Below are 22,149 nucleotides of genomic sequence, written 5' to 3'. Positions count from 1 at the left end.
GAAATTTGGAGATTGAATTTGCAATTTGAAAAGCTACCAAACAAAGAATTAAGTATTTTTATGCTTTTAATTTAAAATCTCATTTGCTTAGCCTGATTATTGTTGGATTTCTTGAGCCATTACTTTGACATCAGTTTATTTATTCTAAAAAGTAAATTTGAAGTGACTATTGCATGATTTGAAATTCATTGGGGAATTTGAAAAAGGGGGACTACATTAAGAGTTGAAACTAACTACAAAGCTATGACTCTCATAGCTTGTGAGATGATGTGGATAAAGTCTATTCTCATGGAGTTTGTATTTTCACTAAGTTTATACTAACGAGATGTGATAACTAAACAACAATTTGTATTACAAGTAATCCAATTTTCTATAGAGGTGAACTCGAGATTTTCTAAGTTCGGCTTCTTAGGTCGTGAGCCGACTCATTAGCATATATTTTTTTTATTGAAAATACCCTTACTCTAATTGCTCTCATTAATTCCCTCTTTAGTTGGTTGATAGTTGCTCTTATTTACCTCAAAGATGATCGATCGTTCAACCCTTTGGGGTCCCTCAATATCTAATATTGTTGTTTATCAATGGAATAAAACTATTGATGGAGGTGTTTTTTTTTTTTTTTTAGGTTTATTAAGATGGTTATTATACATTAGTATGCTCCATTGCAAAGTTATAGACTCCTTTATGATAGCTTGCAATTCAATGGTACTAAGTTTATCGTAATATTCTCTTTATTTATTTTTATAATTTTATAATTTTATTATTTTTATAATTTTAAATATAGGTAGGAGCTCTAATCGACTTGAGCTCGAACACGTCTCAAACTCAAGCTCAAACTCAGTTAAAATTTTTGGGCTTAAACTCGAATCCAATTTTAGGATCGATGCTGAAAAGTATTAAAATTAAGCTAAAATTAAACATATGTAGGTTCGAGTTTGCTCGGCTACACCCCCAATCCGATACTTCCATTAAACTATTACAACACGATCGAGTATCTCGCAAGCTTCTCACGTTAACCCGCTCTTTTCTTAATCGTGCTCGAACACTGCCTTCTGTGACGGCCCATCTGAGTTCCGAGTTGGTGCTGAACAGGGCTTAAGCTTCCTGAATCCTGCTTGCTTCCCGCTCGCGAAGCCAGAACAGATAATATCAGAAAACAAGTACAAAAGTTGCATCTTTTGTGCTTCTTTCTCGTCATCGAAAAATGCTGCCTTCTTTCTCTTCGTCATCTATTCTGGGGTTTCCCGTTCTCACAGTTTCCATCTTCTCAGTTGCCCTTGGTGGTCTCCTCGTTCTTCTCTTTTTCTCTGATTACATATGGAAGAAAAGAGCTGAAGTTCGAGCAATTGCGAATCCGGACACCAAAGCGACCACACAGAAAACTTCAAGACCTTCGCAGAAAAAAACGCATCTGAAACATCATCAGCTGACTGCAGAGAAGGTGGCAATTTTTTGAAATTTGCATTCCTCCTCGAAGTTACCGCTTTCGATTTTAATGCAGCAAAAGTATTTAGTTGAGCAAGTTTCAGGATCAAGTCAAACGGCATCATCCGTTGGATGTCAACACCTTGAAGGGCCACGGAGATACTGTCAGTGGCCTCTGTTTCTCGTCTAATGGACGCAATTTGGCGACAGGTAGATCCGATCCCCTTGATTTCAGAGTGTTTTGGCATTTTCTCGTTTAATTTATATGACGTGCATTCGGTCTAGAAGCACGAATTTGAGTAAGATGAGAGAGGAGCTACGCCACTCTTGACTGAAAAAGGGTGCGGTTAAATTAATTAAGGAGCCAAGAGACCAAATTTCGACTTTATTCTTAATCTTTTGTTTTTCAATTGTTGGATTATCTGATCACAGCGTGCGCGGACGGAGTTGCCAGACTATTTAGGTTGGATGATGCCTGCAGCAAAAGCTTCAAGTACAATCTTTGTGCTTTTTTGGACCCTTGTTATTGTAGTGGAACTAACATTTATGTTTATTGGTCCTTCTTTTTTCTCTTAGTTCCCCATCATCTTGAATTTGCTACCATTTTCTGCAGGTTTCTGAGGCTAAACTTACCCGCTGGGAATCTACCAGTGGCAGTTGCCTTTGCTGAGGAAGCATCATCTCTGGTTGTGGCTACTCAAGCTCTTACTGGTTCTTCTCTATATATGTATGGAGATTTAACTCCAAAACCTACCAGCGAAGCCAAACTGCAACAGCAACAGAAACTTCCACTTCCACAAATTAAGTGGGAACACCACAAAGTCCATGAGAAAAGAAATATATTGACTCTTTCTGGGGCCACATCAAGTTACGGAGCTGCCGATGGGAGCACTATCATTGCATCATGTTCAGAAGGCATGGATAGATTGCTGCATGCATTATTTTGGATAGTTTGATGTTTTATATCCCAATGTTTACAAAAATTTATAATTGATTAATAATTCTGCTTTACAAGTGGGTTGCCTTTGGAAAACCATCCCTTTTCATGTAAGATTTCAAACAAGAGCAACAAAATCCACTTGGAAATGAGTTCATGATTGTTTTTCAAAGTCCTTAATATCTGAAATCTCTGGACTATGTTAGGGACACTGTAAAGCTGCAAGTAGTGCATGCCAATTGATATGGAATTTGCCCTTCTTGGTAGTCAGGATTTTGTGGACTCACTTTGTCTACTTCTGTTACCTTGGTCCTTATCATAGGCAGTATCCCGCTTGGCTAACATATGCTTGAAGAGAGTTGACACAGATGTTACAATCCTCAATTGTTTGGCGGGTTTGGTTGTTGTTGAAATGCTTAACTTCGTTTGACAGGGTACTCCAATTAATTCCAGTGTCAATTAATATGGAATTCAGATTATAAACCAAATTTTTCATTCTAATATGTTCAGTTAACTTGAATTTCAAAATTTTTCTTCAAATTGTCCATAGCTTTTCTGAAAAATTACCCTGTTCTCATTTCTTCACTTCTATGATATCAAATTATGCCTTTTGCCCACTTTTATGAGGTTTTATGTTCAAGTCAAAGGTGTTCTGGTATCATGCTTGTATACTTCACTTCTATGATATCAAATTATGCCTTAGAATGTGGGCCTTTTGCTCAATTGCCCCATTTGACATTTTTTATTGTGAGGTTTTATGTTCAAGTCAAAGGTATTTTGGTGTCATGTTTGTATGTATCTAACCAATATCAAATGTAAGACTTTTGATTTTTTTCCCCCCTTTTTCTCCGAAGGAATGAAAGGGGGTAAACTCTTGTTGATGATGGTTCATGTGTTTTCAGATACTGATATTATACTTTGGCATGGAAAAAGTGGGAAAGTCTTGGGGACTGTTGACACAAATCAACTTAGAAATACTATGGCCGCTATTTCTCCGAATGGACGTTTTCTGGCTGCAGCTGCATTTACTGCAGATGTGAAGGTTATATCATTCTTTCGTTGTTTTTTCAGTTTAATTAATTCTTAGTTTTTTTTATTGCTCGTTGCCATAAGGCCTAAGAGTAAATTTTCAAGTTCTTGTTCAAGAATGACTCTTTATCCAATTTGTCTTGGTAGGTCTGGGAAATACTGTACTCTAAGGATGGGTCTGTGAAAGAGCTTACAAAGGTTATGCAACTTAAAGGACACAAGGTGATTATTCTTTTTGATGTTCCTCGTATGGCATTTTTCAATAAAACTGACAAACTGTTCCATGTAGCTTACGTGTTAAATTGGGCATCACTGTACATGAGATGAATATTATGTTTCTCAGGTCTTTTGTCTTCACGGCGGCCTAAAAATGTCATGTTTGTGGTTGGGTAGATGTCCTTGTGCTGCAACATTATCACAGTTTTGTTGATTATAACTTATGTTTGTTACAGTGGGAAAACCATCTGCCCTTTCTCATTTCTCTCCAATAAAAAAAAAAAAATAGAACCCTCTGTATGTCTCACAATTAACTTGTTCTTCTTGCAAAGGATACAAAAACATCCTACCATCTTATTTCAGGATCCACTTTCTATTCTTACTATGATTCATCCTGATAATAACTGGGTTAAACATAATATAGCCCTAAGTTTTGGCCTACCTTCAAATATGGCGACAAGTTTGTATTGTTTCCAAATATAGCCTAATCCTTACTATGGCCACCAAAACCCTAACAGAATTCATTTATGTAAAATTTAAAATCCTGAAACAGATTATAAATAGACAAAAGAAGGAGAAAATAATAAAGGAGAAGAGAAGCTGGTGTGAGTTGTGGCAAAGTTTTTTGAAGTAAAAAAGTCAACCTCTAACCCTGGCATGAGACATAGCTTTCCTGTGCAGTCATCGGAAGTGGCAAAACACGATCATGATGGGATTAAGAAATAATATCAGATTCGTTAGATGAAAAATATTTGGGGAACATCAATAGTGACATGTGTCTTCTTAGCTTTAGGGCCATTAAACTTGGACCCTTTTGTTGATGTGAGTAACCTAGAAATATATATTTAATAGATCGAGCAGATAATTTATCCAAAGGAACTTCAAACACATGAACAAAGCATACTGACCTTAACACTCGAGGACACATCTCAAAAAAATTTCTATAAGATTTTAACACATGCATGGGAATGTTACCTCCTAGAACAGAGGATCATATACGATTTATTAAAAAACATGCAGGAATCACCCAATAACTCTTTATTGACATTCATTTGGTACGACATAGTTTGGGCCACTTCTACAAGGTGTTGATTTTTTCTTTCCATCTAACCTATTTTGATATGGGGTATAGACAATGAAGTTTGATGTAAAATTCCATTCAATGTACAGGAAGAAGCTGATTTATTACTCATGAACTCAAGACCATTATTGGATTGGAGAACATGAAGTGAAGCACCAAATTGGTTTGATTGCATTATAAAATTGCACAAATATACAAAAAGCTTTGTGCTTTTTTTAAGGAGATTCACCCAAGTAACCTTTCTATAATCATAAAAAAGGACAAGTAATACTAGAAATAACACAGACTTGGTACCTAACAAGGGCCCCATGCATAGTAGCGGAACTAATTCAAGTGGACTCAAAACTTCTATTTTTGATACACAAAATAAAAGATGTCCTATAGTGCTTCCTGAGCTATCAGGATTCACATTGAAAAAACCACTTGTAGGCAAAGAAGGATGAAGTTGGGGAGGATTAGACGATGAAGGATATCCAAAGTGCAAGTGCCATTGTAATGGTGATGTCTTCACTTGTAAGGTTGTGGTCTTCTGCATCAATAACATCTCGAAGATAATAAAATCCCTCTTGTTCACGTCCTACATTAATCATCCTCCTCGTCTAGAGATCGTGAAAGACACAATAGGTAGGAAAAAAATGTGATTGGATAATTCAAAGTTTTAATTAGTTAACTAACTGATAATAAGTTGACTGGGAACTAAGGTAGAGCGCAATGACATGGTAGGTGTGACATGAACCACACTCGCACTATGAAGAGGAGATGATGAACCATCCATAAAGACAAATGACTTCAAGTATGTCATTAATTTTCAAACAAGAAGCATGAAAGATAGAAAGGAGAAGAAAATGAGAGAGAGAGAGAGAGAGAGAGAGAGAGAGAGAGAGAACTCGTATATTGTGTTTTGCTCTCTTACATCATGTCCTTTTATAATGAAATGCAATTTAAAATCCTAATAAAATTAAAACTTCCCTAAGTCCTAATTACGCCCAATTATGTCTTACTAAATCTAATAAAAATAAAGTTGTAATAAGAAACTTAAACATAAGAGAATATTGAGGAAATCCTTCCCCCATACGTGCTACATGTAGAACCTATCTTCCCCTCTTCTTCTTTGACTTTGCTTCAATGTGTGAGTCCTTTTTCATATGAGACTCACTTTAGATTCATTGACTTGACTTCTTCAACCCTCCCCCTCAAGATGTAGTTTGTAACTGCAGCTAGCAAAAATTTTGGTTTTCAATCTTGTGTGGCTGAAAAAAAAAATCCTAAAAAACAAACCTTCATCTTATTCTCATCTTGTTCTCCTTCTTTGGATATTCTGGTCAAAATTTGATTACCACTTCATGTGGAATTTTTCATTATAGTGTTACCTTTTACTTATACTTCTTCTACTTCTCTCTTCAAGTTAAGGATCACTCTTTCTTTGTCAAGAAGCCCAACTTGCACAAAACAAATGTGAGAGAAGGAAATTACCTCTAGCCTAATGAAAAGACTCAAATGCCAGTCTGAAAAGTTTACTCAAATTTAAAGGTGGACCAACCCAATCTTAGGGCAATAGAAAGATTCTATGCATTTTGTATGGGTAGCTTAAAAATACCACTTGGTTAAAAAGAATAAAAGATTGATTTAAGCTGGATGTTGGGCTCACTCCTATTCTTTGCAGTTAATGGGTATCTATAGGCATTGCTCCAAAGTGATGGAAATAAAGATGATAAATGAAAGAAATACTAAAAAAAACAAAGATAGTGCCACTCATACTTGAAATGGAAGTAGGCGACAATGCAATGCTCATATTTTTTAAAAACGATTATCTAAATTTAGAAACTTCAGGCAGAAGGAAGCAACAATGCAATGTTCTACTTCTAAACCTAGTTTCTAACAAGAAAATAAGAAGGCACACATCAAATCAATAGAGTATTAAGGGTGACTAGGCTTGACTCAAGAGGGAGATAAACAAATTTTCAAACAATTTCCATGAACTTTGCATGATTGAGTAATAGCTGAAACAGAGACATGTTCCTCTTGGGTTGATCGATCATCCTTGAAATGACTGATCGATTAATGACCCTTCACTTAAAAAAATAAAATTGAAGGCTTTGACTCACTCCGAATTAGGGACAACCAATAGGACTTTTTGACGCTTTGGTAAAGCCCTTTAGGATGGAATCCTGAAAAGAACTTTCCAAAAAAGTTTGGGATGGAGCTCAAAATAGAAACTATGGTAAAATCAGAATACTCATGTGTTGATTTCCAGGGACAACACATAAACACAAGAAATCTCAAGGGAAGGAGAGAAGAGAGGAACGCTAGCTCTTGGGAGTGAGAAGAGAAGAAACGAAGGGAGAGAAGTATGAGGAAAAGAGAGAAGTGTATGGACGAATTTGAACAAAGAGGAAAGAGACTTGAATGCTCTACTCCAAGCTTTGAGGATATATTTATAGTTGTGGGAAGGTGTTTACAATGACTACAATGTCTTTAAGGTTACATGATTCAAAGGGAAAAAAACATAAGAGGACATACACCTCAGTTTGCATAATTACAATTATATGCAATCTCTATGAAAGTCCTCCTTATTTATTAGCCATGCACCCTTACACATTTGGGGTGTCTTTCAACACTCCTCCCCAAGTTGGTATTTTTAACTTCACTTTGTAAATAATCTTGGTCAAGAAACTTGAGTGCTTGAAAATGAAATTTTGATTGTCTTTCTCAACGGCACCAAAACGATACCAAACAATCCACTTCCACCTTCATGCATATGTACCAATCACAGGAGATCAGCCACAAAAAAAATTAGATTTGGAGAGGTCTGTGCAGACATAGACCACACTTCAACAACCCTCTTGAGGGGCAGAGAACATTAAACATTGCCTTAAGCAGAATTACAAGTCATTAATCAACTGGTTATGGCTTAAGAAAGGGAAGTATTTTAACCTAATTTCTTTTGGGAGAAAAAAATTCAACCTTTACCTCCCTTTTGTGCTGATGCTTAGGGAAGCAGAAAGACGTGAAAAAATTCTTCTAAATTGGATCACAACACTCTGATACCATGTAATGTCCTGAAATTGATTGAAAATAGAAGAAAGGAGAATAGAAGAAGAAGGGAGAACTAGTAGCATAGCTGATTCTCTTGCTAAAGACGGGGTCTCTCTTCAATCTCTTATTGGTAGAGATCCCCTTTTTGATGTTCTCTTCTTTTTGCTCATGGCTTTATAAAATTGTGCACTTTCTTAAAAAAATAAAAAAAAGAAGAGATGAGAAGAGAGAAACTGCTGTGAGTTGTGGCAGAGTCGTTAGAGGTCAAAAAGTTGACCTCTAACCTTTTCTACTAAGAACTTTAAGTGAGTGATTACAAAAAAGGCAAAAATGCCCTCTTCCTTGTACATGCAATAAACCATAATATACCCACGATTTAAGTACATAAAGAGATAGAAAACATTCACCTTAGCAACTTATACGTACTAGGAAGAGGGTGTGCCATATACATATAGTGAAATAATCATTTTACCCATGTACTTCTAGCATAAAATGTTCTTTTATTACCTTTTATTAGCATAAATTTGGGTGGATGGGTGTGTAAGTATTTTTCTTTTATTAGCTGAACTTTCCTTTCATAACTACCTTACATGTCTATTCATTTGGGGTTTATAAAATTATGTCATTCTACATAAGAGAGGAGGTGGCTGTGTAATAAGATCCTGTGGGTTGTGGATGGGTTCCGGTTAGGGTAAGGGAAACTGTACAGCTCGGACCCAGTGTTGTTTCTTTTTGCTGAACCTGATCCTGCCCTGTAAGTTGGATGGTGAAATCCATCCTCGCATGGAGCAGGTTCTGCCGGTTTCTTACCCACTGCTTCCCTCCCGTCCCCTTTCCTTCACCTGCTCTTCCTTCAGAGAAGGAGGTTGGCCTCCGTCTTTCTGCATCTCCTCGTATTTGTGCTGAGAGTGGGGTGCCTGTATACACAAGCCGAAGGGAACTGAGGCTCCTCTTTGAGCTTGTTCTGAGGGGGTGGGAGGGAGAACCTCTCTTTGTATGAGCAGAGAGGAGAGGAAGGCCTTTTCTCTCTCTCAAGCTCATAGTCTCTTTGTGCTCATAGGAGAATGGAGGACTGCCCCTTCCCACTTTGTTGATAAGAGAAGAGGGAAGTATCAAGCACAGAGGACAAGGAGGTCTTCTATTACCTCCTCTTTTAGTTACTGTAGAGAGGGGAAGCGAGCATTCTTCCCCACTCCTGTTCATGCTAGTTCATGCTATGAGTTGGAGGGGCTGAGGGGTGCATCCCCCTCCTCCTCATTGTGCACCCAGAGGCAGGGGTAGTACATGGCCCCCCTTCTCCCATCTATTAGAGAGGGAAAGTAGGGGGCCCAGCCTCATCTCCTGGGATGAGTGAGAAGCAGGCCTCACGTCTCTTCCTCTTTATTTTTAATTACAATTCTGAATAAAAGGGCAGGATTGGTAGTTTACGTTATGTTTATAGTCTTCAGTTGGACTACTACATTTCAATTGCATGGCGCTTTCTGGAAATAAAACAAACTTGTGGCATTTATATGTAGACTAGTACATCTTTTTATCCTATATTTATACCTGATAGTAATTGGTTTTAACATGGTATCTGTTCTTTTAGAGACTGTAGGCCTTTGCTGTTGTCACACTACTGGCGATCCTGTATGTCTAAATCTGTCAACTTTTTGATGTCTATGCAAATCAAGAGTAACCTGGCAACAGGTTTAAGATTAGATGCTAATGCATTGCTGTAGTCAAAGGCCATCTATCGTCTCTTAGCTTGACATTCTATGATGACTCGTGATGGTGACCTTTGTATGATAAAACACGAAAAGTGCATATTAGACATTATTTGTGTCAGATATGCACTATTTGTGGAGCACGTTTGATATTGTAATCACCACCATGCTTGTATATCAGGTCTCTGCGCCTTGTCCTCACATTTGAACTTTCCTCACTTGTTCTATTAAAATTAACATCACTTATCTCAGATTCTACCACTAATGGTAAACAAACCCCACAATGCCGAACTCTGCTTACCTTGAAGACTGCAGGCATCACAAACTAGGTTCAGCTTCCATTTGTGGGGTTTATATTGAGAAATGATTGTTGAACTTGATGTTTTTTGAACTTCTGAATCCACAATATCAGAATATAACATGATCTTTGTTAGGTGCCAATTTGGGGGTATTTTAGTAATCTGGGGGTAAGTGGCATATGGGGGAAATTCTTTTAGTTTCACAAGGATAGGGTAGTCACTAGAAGTCTGTAGACACATGTGGACAGGGATCCTTTCCCCTCTAATTTCTAACTGCAAAGTCCTACTTAAAGTCGTTTAAGGTAGAGCCTAAGTATTAGAATCTTTAGGTTTAAGTAGGAGCAAGCTAGGGCCAAATTGTTTTCCTAACCGAAGTAGGACAGAGTATTGAGTTTCCTTGTTTGAATTGTTATGTGTTGATTGTGCATATGCAAAGGAGCATTAGCGCTTCAAGTATTTTATTTATCTTCCTTTGAGGTTTAAGTAGGAGCAAACTAGGACCAAATTGATTTCCTAACTGAAGTAGGACAGAGTTTTGAGTTTCCTTGTTTGAATTGTAACCCAATCATGTGTTGATTGTGCAAATGCAAAGGAGCATTAGCGCTCCAAGTATTTTATTTATTTTTTTCGTGTGTCCTCCTTGAGTTACTCGAGCCTTAGCTCCAGCATACTCTTGCTCCTCTCCAACTTCCAAACTCTAGACCAGAAAGCACCTTAGTTCTCTTTTTCTCTGCCATCGAGTGAGGCTTGTAACAATCTCATCCTAGGATAAATGGCTTTTGAATTTATGAATCCACAGCATCTCAATATGTCATGATTTAATCCCAGGAAAACAGCTTTTCTATAAGCTTTTTCAGTTATTTGATTTCAGCATATGGTTGTTTCATTTCTCTTTACATTGAATGTCATTCTTCATACATTTTACACTTTTTATATGTTTAATTTTTTTTTTTCATAAAGCTGTTCTTACTGTGAATATTTAATCCGAAAATTACATAGAAACTTGTATTACTAAGCTTAAAATGACAATGTGCATGTGTGAGTACACATGCCTATCTGGCTTCTTCCTAGGTGTCTTTCGTGTAAGGTGCTTGGTCTACTAAAATCAAATCTGTATAACATGAAGTCTTAGGCATGTAATGATTGTCATATGTTTGAACTTCATTAATTTGGAAAGAAGGTACTGACAACCTGATTCTGCTGTTTAGTGTTAGAGATGCTTGTCCATTTGTTTCCACCATAAATGCCCATTGAATAAATAAATTATGTTGTCTTTATGGTTTATCATGGATGTGCACTTACTCTGTCTATAGTGTTAAACATTGTTTCTTAATATGGTTCATTTTATCTATGCTGCAAAATACTGTTCGCCTTTTGTTAAGAAAAAGGTTAAAATAGTCATTTAATTGCTTGGTAGACTGTTTGCTTGAAATTTCTATATTGGTTTCTGGAATATGCATGGAACTAATTTCTAAATATTTCTTATTCATTGTCAGAGTGCTGTCACTTGGTTGTGCTTTACTCCAAACTCAGAACAAATTATTACGACATCAAAGGATGGGTCTATGAGAATATGGAATATAAATGGTATGGTTTTCCTGATGGATTCTTTCATTCTTTAACTCTTATTGCAAGGCTCTACTCCCCTCCTTACTAGTTCATTCATTTGTCCAAGATATGCATTATACTTTCTTTTCACTATCCATTTTTTTATGAATCATTTAAAATTTTCACCCTACTTTTTGATGAAATGAGGAATACATGTTATTATCAGTTGCAAATTGCAAAGTGACAACATGCAATGTGGGGTTATTTCAGTTATGTATGGCGAATCACAATAGCATTGGGGAGAAATGGTATGTCTGTTGGGCAGATTAATGAACTTCTTTGTATGCGACTCAGAGGCTCTCTGGATGGTGCCCCTTATCTGTTATTGTTATATTTGAAATGCTCAATTTTGGGCTTCATGTGATGTTCTTTTGGAATTTCCTCATAAAATTTTGCCCCCTTCAGTGAGCTTTGTATCTGGTTGAGGCCTGGTTCATCCTTGTTATTGACCTGGAATTAATCTTAGGTAAAAATTTATTGCTTTGTGGGAGAAATGTCAGTTTGACATGGCATATCCTTGCATTAAATATCAATGGGCACCACAAGTAGCTGCCAAGAATATTTCTTTATCTTCTTTGGTGCTCAACTGTGGTGAAATTCCTCTCAATTAGTAAAATGAGTTGAAGCGCAATGGATATAGGCAAATCTCCATAAATATATTTTGGAAATGACACTCTGCTTCAGTGGGTGAGCTGATAAGTACTTGCTTTTGCTATCAAGCATTCTTGGTTTCAAACCTGAAGCTACAAAAACTATCATTTAAAGTTAAAAAGTAAATTAAATTCTACAATTTCTTTATTCATGGGAAACCCATATCTTTCTGAAGATAACTTAAGAAGATTGTTAAGGTGAATCATGGTTAACCTGTAATAGTCCTGTGAGCTTGTAGAAAGATTAAATTTCAGGTGTAAGAATAAATATTTGTAGTAAACCTGTAAACCTATGTTTTATTCGGCGGTGAACCTTGGTTGGCTCCCCCCAACCAGCCCCCAGCAGGCTTTTAATATCCCCATTCTTCAATATGCGGATCATACTATCATTTTTGGGATCGAAAATATGGATGGTGCTAAAAGGATCAAAGTTGTCTTGGGTCTATTTGAACTTGCATCTGGGTAGAAAGTTAATTGGGGGAAAATTTCCCTTATGGGTTTCAATGTCAGCCTTGTGTTACTAGAAGAACGGGCGAACATCTTTGGATGTAAAACCTCTAGCATCCCATCAACCTCCTTGGTCTTCCCCTCTTCAATGGCTGCATACACAAAAGTCTATGGAATCCTGTGGTGGAAAAATTGGAGACCCGTCTGGCAACATGGAAGGTCAGATTTCTTAGTAAAGCTGGCAGACTCTTTCTCTTGAAGTCTTGTATTGCAGGCATCCCAAATTATGCTTTGTCCTTTATGCCCTGCCCCGTTTCGATTTGTAATACCATGAATAGGCTAAAAAGAAGATTTCTATGGAGAGGATCGAGTGATACTTTTAAGTATCATTTGGTTAAATGGGAGGATGTCTGCATGCCAAAAAATATGGGAGTTTTAGGGATTCGGAAATCGAAGGTTATGAACCAAGCCATGCTATTAAAATGGATTTGGAAGTTTAACAATGTTTCTTCTAATCTTTGGAAGGACATGGTATCTGCTAAACTTGGTTGTCCTTCTCCTTGGTAGACTTCAAGTTGCAATCGGAGAAGTTTATCTCCAATTTGGAGATCATTATATCTACTTATCCCCAAATTTTTCTCAGCCGTCAGATTCTATGTTGGTAACGGCAGATCTTTAAAGTTTTGGGAGGATTGGTGGACGGGTCAAGAGCCTTTATAGTCAGCATTCAGGAACCTCCTCCTCCTATCTTGACAAAGGGAAATATCGGTTGCAGATGCTTTTGAAGGAGATGGTTTGAACTTGCACCCTTGAAGGGGTTCTCTGATACTGAGGCTCTGGAGGCAAGTAGGATGATGGAATCTTTGCAATCCTACAGACTAAGGCCTTTAGTTGCTGAGTTGCTGATAAGATGACATAGCGGCCTAATAAAAGCGGAATTTTCTCAGTGTTCTTTGCATACAACTTTATCAATGGTTGGCATTCAAAACAAATGAATCATGAGATTTTCTTTTCATGGCGTCTCTACACCCCGCCAAAGATAAAAAATTTCGTATGGAGTGCCTGCCAAGGAAAGATACTCACGGCAGACGTGCTTAGAAAAAAGGACACCCAGCTATTGACCATCTCTGCCCTCTTTGCAACTCTGAGGTCGAATGAGTCAATCACATCCTGCTTCAATGCTCTTTCTAGTGGAAGGTATGGACTTCCATCCTTAGTCAGACGGGGTTGCAATTCTGTATGCCAGTGGATCTGATTTCTTTCAGCAAGATGCTCATTGGTACTCCCCTTCCTGGGCTTGGAAAGCTTATGATATCCGCTTGCATTGGTTTCATTCCGTGGGGGCTTTGGAATGAGCGTAATCGGAGGCGTTTTGATGCTAGAATTAATTCTGAGGTAAGGGTTGCTGATTGTGTGTCAGTTCAGATCTTTGCTTGGCTCAAAGTCTTTCTCCTCCTTTGTTGGTTCATCTATCCGTGATAATTGGAGCATCATTGCAAAGATGCGGTATGGAACCAAGACCCCGGTCATGCAAAAATGGACTCCCCTAGAGCCTGGTTTTCTAAAGTTAAATTTTGATGGTTCTTCTCTTGGTAATCCTATAATGGCTAGTTTTGGGGGTGTTATCTCAGATTCCTCAAGCAATCAATGTCTGTCGTATACTGGTCCGTTAGGCATTTCTGACTCAACGATGGTTAATCTCCAAGGTCTTCTCAATGGGCTCTACGTTTTTCGAGACAATTATAGTGGTCCACTTCACATTGAGGGGGACTCAAAGGTGATTATTGGTTGGTGTGAAAATGCGTCCCCCCCCCCCCCCCCCCTGTGGCGGCAATGGGATTCTCTTTGGTAAATTCTTGAAATTGCTTCTCAATTTACTTGTATTTGAAGCAGAACTAAGCGATTTGCTCTCCCAGTCTTCCATCGCCCTAGGTCGAAGGGAGATCCTTCTCTCAACAGATTTTTGCTTTTTGTGCTTTGCAAGTTCGTCAAATTTCAATCCGCTCTCCACTCTCATTTGAGTTTTCCTTCTGTTTGTTTTCTCTGTATTCGTCTTTCATATCGCTGGGTATAACTCACTCTAGGATCGGCACATCTTTTATTGCTCTTATTCCTAAAAAAAACAAATTCGGAGTTACCCAAGGATTTCCGTCCCATAAGCCTTACTTCCAGTTCATATAAAATTATTGGACGTCTCTCGGCCAATCGGTTGAAAGCAATCCTTTACAGGTAATTAATCCTTGACAAAGTGCTTTTATTCGAGACAGAAACATCTTGGACTCTTCTATAACAGCTCATGAACTCCTTGATTCGTTCAAAAAATCATCCCTTCCTAAGTTTGTTTTCCTAGGTTTGTCCTGAAAATTGATTTTGAGAAAGCCTTTGACCGGGTTGACTGGAAACTTGTGGATTATCTTTTTGACTGTATGGGTTTTGGCACAAGATGGAAATTTTGGATGAGGAGTTGTATTTCCTCTCCTTCTTATTCTGTCTTGGTAAATGGTAAACCTCGTGGTTATTTCAAAGCCTCTAGGGGGATAAGACAAGGAGACCCTCTATCTCCATTCATTTTTACTCTCGTAGGAGAATACCTTACCTCTATGATCCGTTTTGCAAAACATTCGGGTTGGCTAAATCCTGTTTTTGTTAATCCGAACCATGACGTTCCTATTTTACAATATGCTGATGATAATATCCTTTTCAGAGAAGGGTCCATGAGACAAGTTAAACACATGAAAGCTGTATTGAACATCTTTGAATTGACCACTGGTCAAAAGATTAGTTGGGAGAAAACTTCAATTTTTGGATTTAACATTGAATCCTCCATTCTCAATTCGATGGCGAATTATCTGGGTTGTAAGGTTGCGTCTTTTCCAAGCACATATCTGGGCTTGCCTTTGACTCCACTATTGCCTACAAAGAACTCCCGGTTCCCGGTTGTTGAGCGTCTTGAGAAGCGTCTTGCTTCATGGAAAGGGAAATTTTTATCCAAAGTTGGTAAGTTGGTTCTCATCAAATCTTGCCTACACGGTATTCCGTCCTATTTTTTATCCTTGTATCATTGTCCTGCATCTATTCGGGATAGAATAGAGTTTTTAAAAAAGAAGATTCTTATGGGATGGGCCAAATGGGGAAAAAAAGTTTAATCTTGTAAAGTGGGGAGATGTTTGTAAGCCAATTATAAGGGGGGGTCTCGGGATTCGGGACATTGCTACCACAAACAAAGCACTGCCCATGAAGTGGATCTGGAAATACAACATGCAACCCAATCTGTTGTGGCGTAGAATGGTTAAAATGAAGTCCGGAACAGTTCATGGTTGGTGGATGGACGGGGGGAGGTTTTATAAGTTATCACCTGTTTGGAAGAAAATTGCCAAATTTTTACCAACTTTCAAGTCTGTCGTCAAATGCTACATCGGGTGCGGAAAAGAAACTCTATTCTGGACGGATTGGTGGGTAGGCTCAAGCTGTTTGAAGGATAGTCATCAACGTCTTTATCAATTATCAAGATCTCGTAGCACGATGGTTTCTGACCATTGGCAGCCTTCGGGTAGCTGAAATCTACATCTTAGGCGAGCATTGAATGATTCTGAAGCACTAGAAGCCACTAGCCTGGTCAAATTGCTCTCTGAAGTGACATTAAAAAGCTTTACTGACACACTCATCTGGACGCCGAACAAACAAAGGTATGTTCTCCACTGCTTCTGCGTACTACCATATGATTTCATATCCGACTCCCCAAGCAGAACATCCTGCTGCCTTTGCATGGTCGCTACCTATTCCTCCTCGAGTTAAGTTCTTTATCTGGATGATATGCCGCAAGAAAATCTTAACCTCTGACGCTTTACAAAGACGTGGCACTAATGTTCCAAACCCAGAATGCCCGTTTTGTAATTCATTTCCTGAAACAGCAGATCACACGCTTTTGCACTGTGCATATGCTCATAAGATCTGGACCAAATTGATGGATAAAATCGGTATATCATACTGCCCATCTCAAGATTTACATAACACCATCCTAACTTTGGTTAACTCTCGTCTCCCAAAATTGGGAAAAATTTTAATCTCTTGCTGTGTTGGACACATTGCGTAGAATTTATGGAAATAAAGAAATAATCGAAAATTCAATCAGAAAGCGCTCCCACGGAAAATTCTTTGTGATCAGATTATCAGTCAAGTAACCTCTTGGGTTCTCCAACGCAAAGAATTCTACAACTTGAATGGGACAAACATGCGAGGAAATTGGCGAAATGTTGCAGGTATGTCTAATCTGGCAAGAGCTCCTGAAATGGTTGAATGGTCCAAACCCCCTCCTGGGCACTTTAAACTAAATTTTGATGGAAGTGCTCTTGGATGTCTGGGACCGGCTGGTTTTGGCGGAGTTATTCACAATGAACAAGCCAATCTTATCTTCACATATGGGGGTCCAATTGGTGTATTTGACTCTACTAGCGTGGAATTACATGGGCTGTACAACGGTCTGAAACTTTTCAAGCAAAAAAAGGAAGGTGCTCTCTTAGTTGAAGGAGATTCTCAAGTCATTATCAACTGGTGCACAAAGCCATCCAAACCTCCTTGACGTCATTGGGAGTTATTTGAGGAAATCTGTAAGTTGATTTCTGTTTTACATTGTACTTGGAAACATGTTCCAAGATCAGCTAATCACTTAGCCGATGCTCAAGATAAAAAAGGTGTTTCCCTCCAACACCTTGTTGTGGAGGAAATGTCTCTTTAGCTTTAAAGGTTGTAATCTTTTTTCTTCAGTAATACATTCACACTTACTTCTAAAAAAAAAAAATTCTTGTATTTGGTCTCACATTCCGAGATTTGCTAACTTGGTGACAGATGTGTTTGCCAAGTCAGGAGCAACCTTTCAATCTCTTGTTGTAAGGGATTTGCTCCCGGTTTCTTTGTAATTCTTTTGTTAATAAATATATTCTTTTTCAAAAAAAAAAAAAACTGTGATTATCAGCAGCTTATGCATCTATCATTTATAAGTTATTTCAATTTAAATCATAAGTGTCTTCTTCTTGGTCGAAGGCACAGAGATTAGGTTATACATTTAGTTCAATTGCCTTCTCTAATGTAGTGACCTGTACTGATGCCAATTACCTTGTTCAGGTATTATGCCTGAGCATGGAAGTTTGAAAAGGTTCTGTGACATCTGAGTTGGATTCTCTGCTTAAAAGGACCTCAGAGATTGTTTAAATAGTTGTACTGTAGTTTTTCAAAAAAAATGTTTTTACATGTACGTGTTACTGATGGACTTCAACTTTTTAGAAGGTATTTGCTCGTAGTGGAATTAGGAAGATGACTAGCAGATTTTGGTGGGGTATCTTTGTTAGGACACTGGTTTGAGGGGCAGCGTCTCTTCACGAATTATATACTCTGAAGGTTGCTTGCATCATAGGCATGCAGCCCTGTCAGAATGTGTTTGACAATTACTTAGCCATCAGTGAAATTTGTTTGTCCATTACTTACAAAGATTATTTATACTTGTTTTACAAAGTTGTCCCATATGATGGCTCTAATTTTCTTTTACACTTGAACAGTTCGATACCATCTAGATGAGGACCCAAAGGCTCTGAAGGTTTTCCCCATTCCACTCCGTGATGCAAAGGGCTCTACATTACTATATGATCATATTAGTATTTCACCTGATGGGAAAATATTAGCAGCTACCCATGGTTCCACATTGCAATGGTTATGTGTTGAAACTGGAAATGTTTTGAACACAGCCGATAAAGCACATGAAGGTAAACGATTTTCTACTTTGATTTGCTGTTCTCTTTTCCTGTACGTTTTCAACTGCAAGGAAACAAATTAATGCTTTTGGATGATCATAAGTCAACACTGCTACTTATTTCTTTGTTACATTGTGATATTTACTTTGCAATTGAACTAGTTTCTCACAATCTCCTTCATATTTAGGTGACATAACTGGCATCACATGGTCACCTCAGCCTATTCCCCTTGGTAAGACTCTACCATGAGTTTGTTACATTTCTATCTAAATTCAACTGTTTAGCTTAATCAACTTTATGGTTTGAAGATAGAAATTGGCTCAATATGCTCAACCTTGGAAACTGCTGCCTTAATCAGTACCTCTATGTATTGACCCAATGAGCTGACTTAGGGACTGGATTGTTGGTAGTCAATTTGTTACTGGGCTTGGTGAGCAACAGAGTCCGTCTCCAAGTCATGTTTGTGAAATTGACCAAGGGCCTGTTTGGAGCCCACATAAAAGAAAAGAAAAGAAAAAGGGAGAGAAAAGTATTTTCTGTTGTTTGGCACCAGAGAATCATTGAGAAGCAAGAAAATAAGAGAGAAAATCACTCTCTTAGTTAATAAACTCTCTCACATGCAGCATCATTTAAAAAAAAAAAAACTCTCACAAAATGATGAAATTTGGGGAGAAAAGAAAAGAAATAGAAACTTGAAAGAAAATTTTAATCACCAAAATTTTGAAATTTACTAATTTTCTTCTCTTTCATTTTTTTATTGGCATCCAAACAAGAGAAAAGAAACTTCTTTTCTTTTTTCTTGTTTGGATGCCCATGGAAAATGAGAGAGAAAATGAAAGAGAAATATAGTTTCTCTTGTTTGGATATAAGTGAAAAACGAAAAAGAAAAGAAAATTAGCAATATTTTAAATTATTTATGATTAAGATTTTCTCTTAAGTTTCCATTTCTTTTCTTTTCTCTCCAAATTCCGTCATTTTGTGATAGAAAATTTATTAACTAAGAGAGTGATTTTCTCTCTTATTTTATTTTCTCTTAATGATTCTTTGTTGCCAAACAACAAAAAATAACTTTCTTCCCCTTTTCTTTTCTTTTCTTTTCTATGGGTTCTTTTATGACTAGAAAAACAAGTCCAAACATGCCGAGATGCTGACTTCTATGAAAGATATTGTTAAATTTATGGAAAAGAGAAATACTTCATTAACTTTATATAATGAAAGTATATGAACCTCTATTTATAATAGAGGAAAGTAGTAGAGTCCAACTACAATTAAACTACCTTTGTCCCAATTATACCCAAACTCTAACACTTAAAGATAAGTCTTAGCATAATTAAATAACCTAATATAAATAGAAGACTAACATGACTAAAACACCTTTAAACTGAAAACTTTTCTGTGAGACCTGCTTCTATAATAATTGTGGCTATGTAAGACTTCTTCTTGTGTAAGACTCATAATGCCACCTCACGTGATCATGGTAGGTCTCACCAGCTCGTGTGATCATGGTGGGTCCATATCTTATGGGCTTGGGCCCGTCTTCCAACACATTTGGATATGTGGGCCTTCCCTGGTCGTATGGGCTTGGGCCCATCTTCCAACAGATACTACTAATAAAAGATGAAAGACTGATTTCTAAAATTTGAAATGAAGACTGATGATAGTTACGATGTGGTTCAATTTTTTGTACCCGATTGTAATTATGCATACATAACTCCATTTTCAACTTTTTGAGTCAACCATCTTGTCTTCACCAAATTGTTGATCAGATCATGTTGGCGCAAGTGCATTTCTGTGGTAGAAAATAAAATAATACAGTTTGAGCATCATTTACCTGCTAAGTTTCTTGCAGGTGGTGGACTTGCTACAATTTTGGCTACGGCAGGCACAGACAAGAAAGTGAAACTGTGGGAAGCCCCAAAACTTCAGTCCATGTGAAGCATCACAACAAAAGAGTCGTGTGAACGAGCAGATGCTGTGAAATGGGTTGTGCCCATTTCTTTTGCTTAAGCCATGACGTTAGCCGTACACTCAGTTGCTGCCTATGTGTTCCTGTGAATGATGCAGGCTAACCGTGCCGACAGGAATTTGGCAGAAGACATATTTGGTTGATCTTTGTAGGCCTATAGGTATCATAATCTTTACCTAATTAAAGTGGTTCAACAAGAAGTTGTTTTTAACCAGTCAAAAAAGGAACACTGTGAAGGGTGGTCAATTTTGCCGTGGTTAGATGTGCAGACCAGTTAAATGTCAGAGCAAGATGGAGTCGAGATTCTCAACCTGAGAATGCAGCGAGTAAATGAAGTTATTAGTGTTCAAACAACCAACTGCTAATGGATGTAAACAGGTAATAAACAGGAAGGATAGGCACAGCTTTTTGTTTTACTGGATGAGAACTTTATTCAAGTATTGGTTATTTTCCTGTTTAAAAAGTAATAGTGGAGTTTAATTAGGATTGTTATAGAGGGGCTAAAAGTTAATTTGCTGTTCTTGATTGGCTGCTGTAGTTAGCAGAAAGTGGAGAAACAAAAGGATATTTGCTTTCAAATATACAAAAATCATTCTGTAAAAGAGGATTGATAATATCCAAAATGGACCTAATTAAACCCCTTAGATTTTAGATTCGTTCTTACATGCCTAGTGTGCCCAGCTTAGCAGTAATTTTAAGAGGGCTTATGAGCCAGGGTTACTGGCTAACAAGTTTTAAGTCTTTGGAATTAGATAGTGCCACAATATTCTGCTTCTTGTTATGCCTAGTCACTAAATTACCTCCAACAGTGGTACTATAGCTAGATGTGTATTTCCTATCGTCAGGAGACCCCACCAAGTCTGCATCTTCAAGTTCTTGAATATTGAGATAACCATGGTTCTAATTTAACAACCCTTCATTCGGATTTTTCTTCAAACACCTCAATTGCCTTTCCATTGTTTGCCAATGAGAGAGTTGAAGCTTGTCCATGAACTGACTATTGACACTTATTGAAAAGGAGATGTCAGGTCTTGTAATTATCACATAGATTAGTTTCCCAACCAGCTCTTAGAAATTTTCAACATCTACTTCATTACTTTATATTGAACATAAAAAGCAAGATAATGACTTCCACAACATTGTGTTTGATGCCAAAAAATATTTAAGTGGATGATTCAGTCAATTAAACAAAGAATGAAACCTCTTACATGTATTAGAAGTAGAATCAATGGCTGAATAGCATCAAACCCTATATTAAGGCTTTAATTTTTATATTAGATGCAAAAACTTATAAACTATAAAATTTTAAGAGGAGAAATTCGAGAGGAGTGCTCGAAAATCTCACAGCCATGACATATTTCAAATGTGGCCTATTTTGAGAAGGTTTAAGAGACTAAACAAAAAAAAAAAAAAGAGTTTTAATGGCTCTTATGCGGACAAAAAATTCCAGAAATTTGAAAAAAAAATAAAAAGTCAAATTGAACCTACATATTTAAGGAGAGATTCTAAAAACGAGTGGATTATAAATGTTTATATGCCTTAAGAGATTTCTCAACCAAAAAACTCAGATTTGTGGAGAAATCTTGGCTTAATTACAAATTCTGGTTGATTCCTTATATTAGTTGAGTTAGAAATAAGAGTAGAGAAGAAGAAGAAGAGTGTAGAACAATGTTGAATTCTGGTTTCTTGACTTTATGCTTTTGTAGTAATTTTTTCTCTGCTCTATGCAATTGCTGCAAGCATTTTTTTTATTGTCTTTATTGTATTGTATTCTTAGTTTTTGTTTTCCTTACGATGTTGTGTAGTCTAGACAGCATCACCCTTATTACTTATCAATCAAACAAGTACATTATGCTCATTTTATTTCTTTTTTTTAATCTATTTTAGAATCCATGGCTGTATTTTATTCTTTGCTTCTTTTTTTGTTTTTTTATTGATTCTGTTGTCTTTGGAGACAGCATTTCTAGGCTTCAAAAGAAAGCCCGATAACCAGGTGACATTAGAA

At 37.3% G+C, this 22,149-nt stretch overlaps 1 protein-coding gene across 1 annotated transcript; it reads left to right on the top strand.

The window, feature by feature from the left end:
* Window positions 1-1,090: 1,090 nt before the first annotated feature.
* Window positions 1,091-20,607, top strand: LOC137934238 (uncharacterized). Its single transcript, XM_068778514.1, has 10 exons — window positions 1,091-1,441; window positions 1,530-1,635; window positions 1,858-1,918; window positions 2,039-2,340; window positions 3,265-3,404; window positions 3,539-3,613; window positions 11,226-11,316; window positions 17,987-18,190; window positions 18,366-18,410; window positions 20,028-20,607. Exons 1-10 carry the CDS (start codon window positions 1,205-1,207, stop codon window positions 20,111-20,113), a joined length of 1,347 nt encoding a protein of 448 aa, XP_068634615.1. The 5' UTR covers window positions 1,091-1,204; the 3' UTR covers window positions 20,114-20,607.
* The last annotated feature ends 1,542 nt before the right edge of the window (window positions 20,608-22,149 follow it).

This window comes from Aristolochia californica, unplaced genomic scaffold (genome assembly GCF_029961685.1).
Source record: "Aristolochia californica isolate CCGP_79_NKW_82.1479 unplaced genomic scaffold, dmAriCali1.0.hap1 SCAF_6, whole genome shotgun sequence".
Taxonomy (NCBI): domain Eukaryota; kingdom Viridiplantae; phylum Streptophyta; class Magnoliopsida; order Piperales; family Aristolochiaceae; genus Aristolochia; species Aristolochia californica.
The sequence above is the reverse complement of the archived record's forward strand: the minus strand, read 5'-3'. Positions and strand labels throughout refer to the sequence as shown.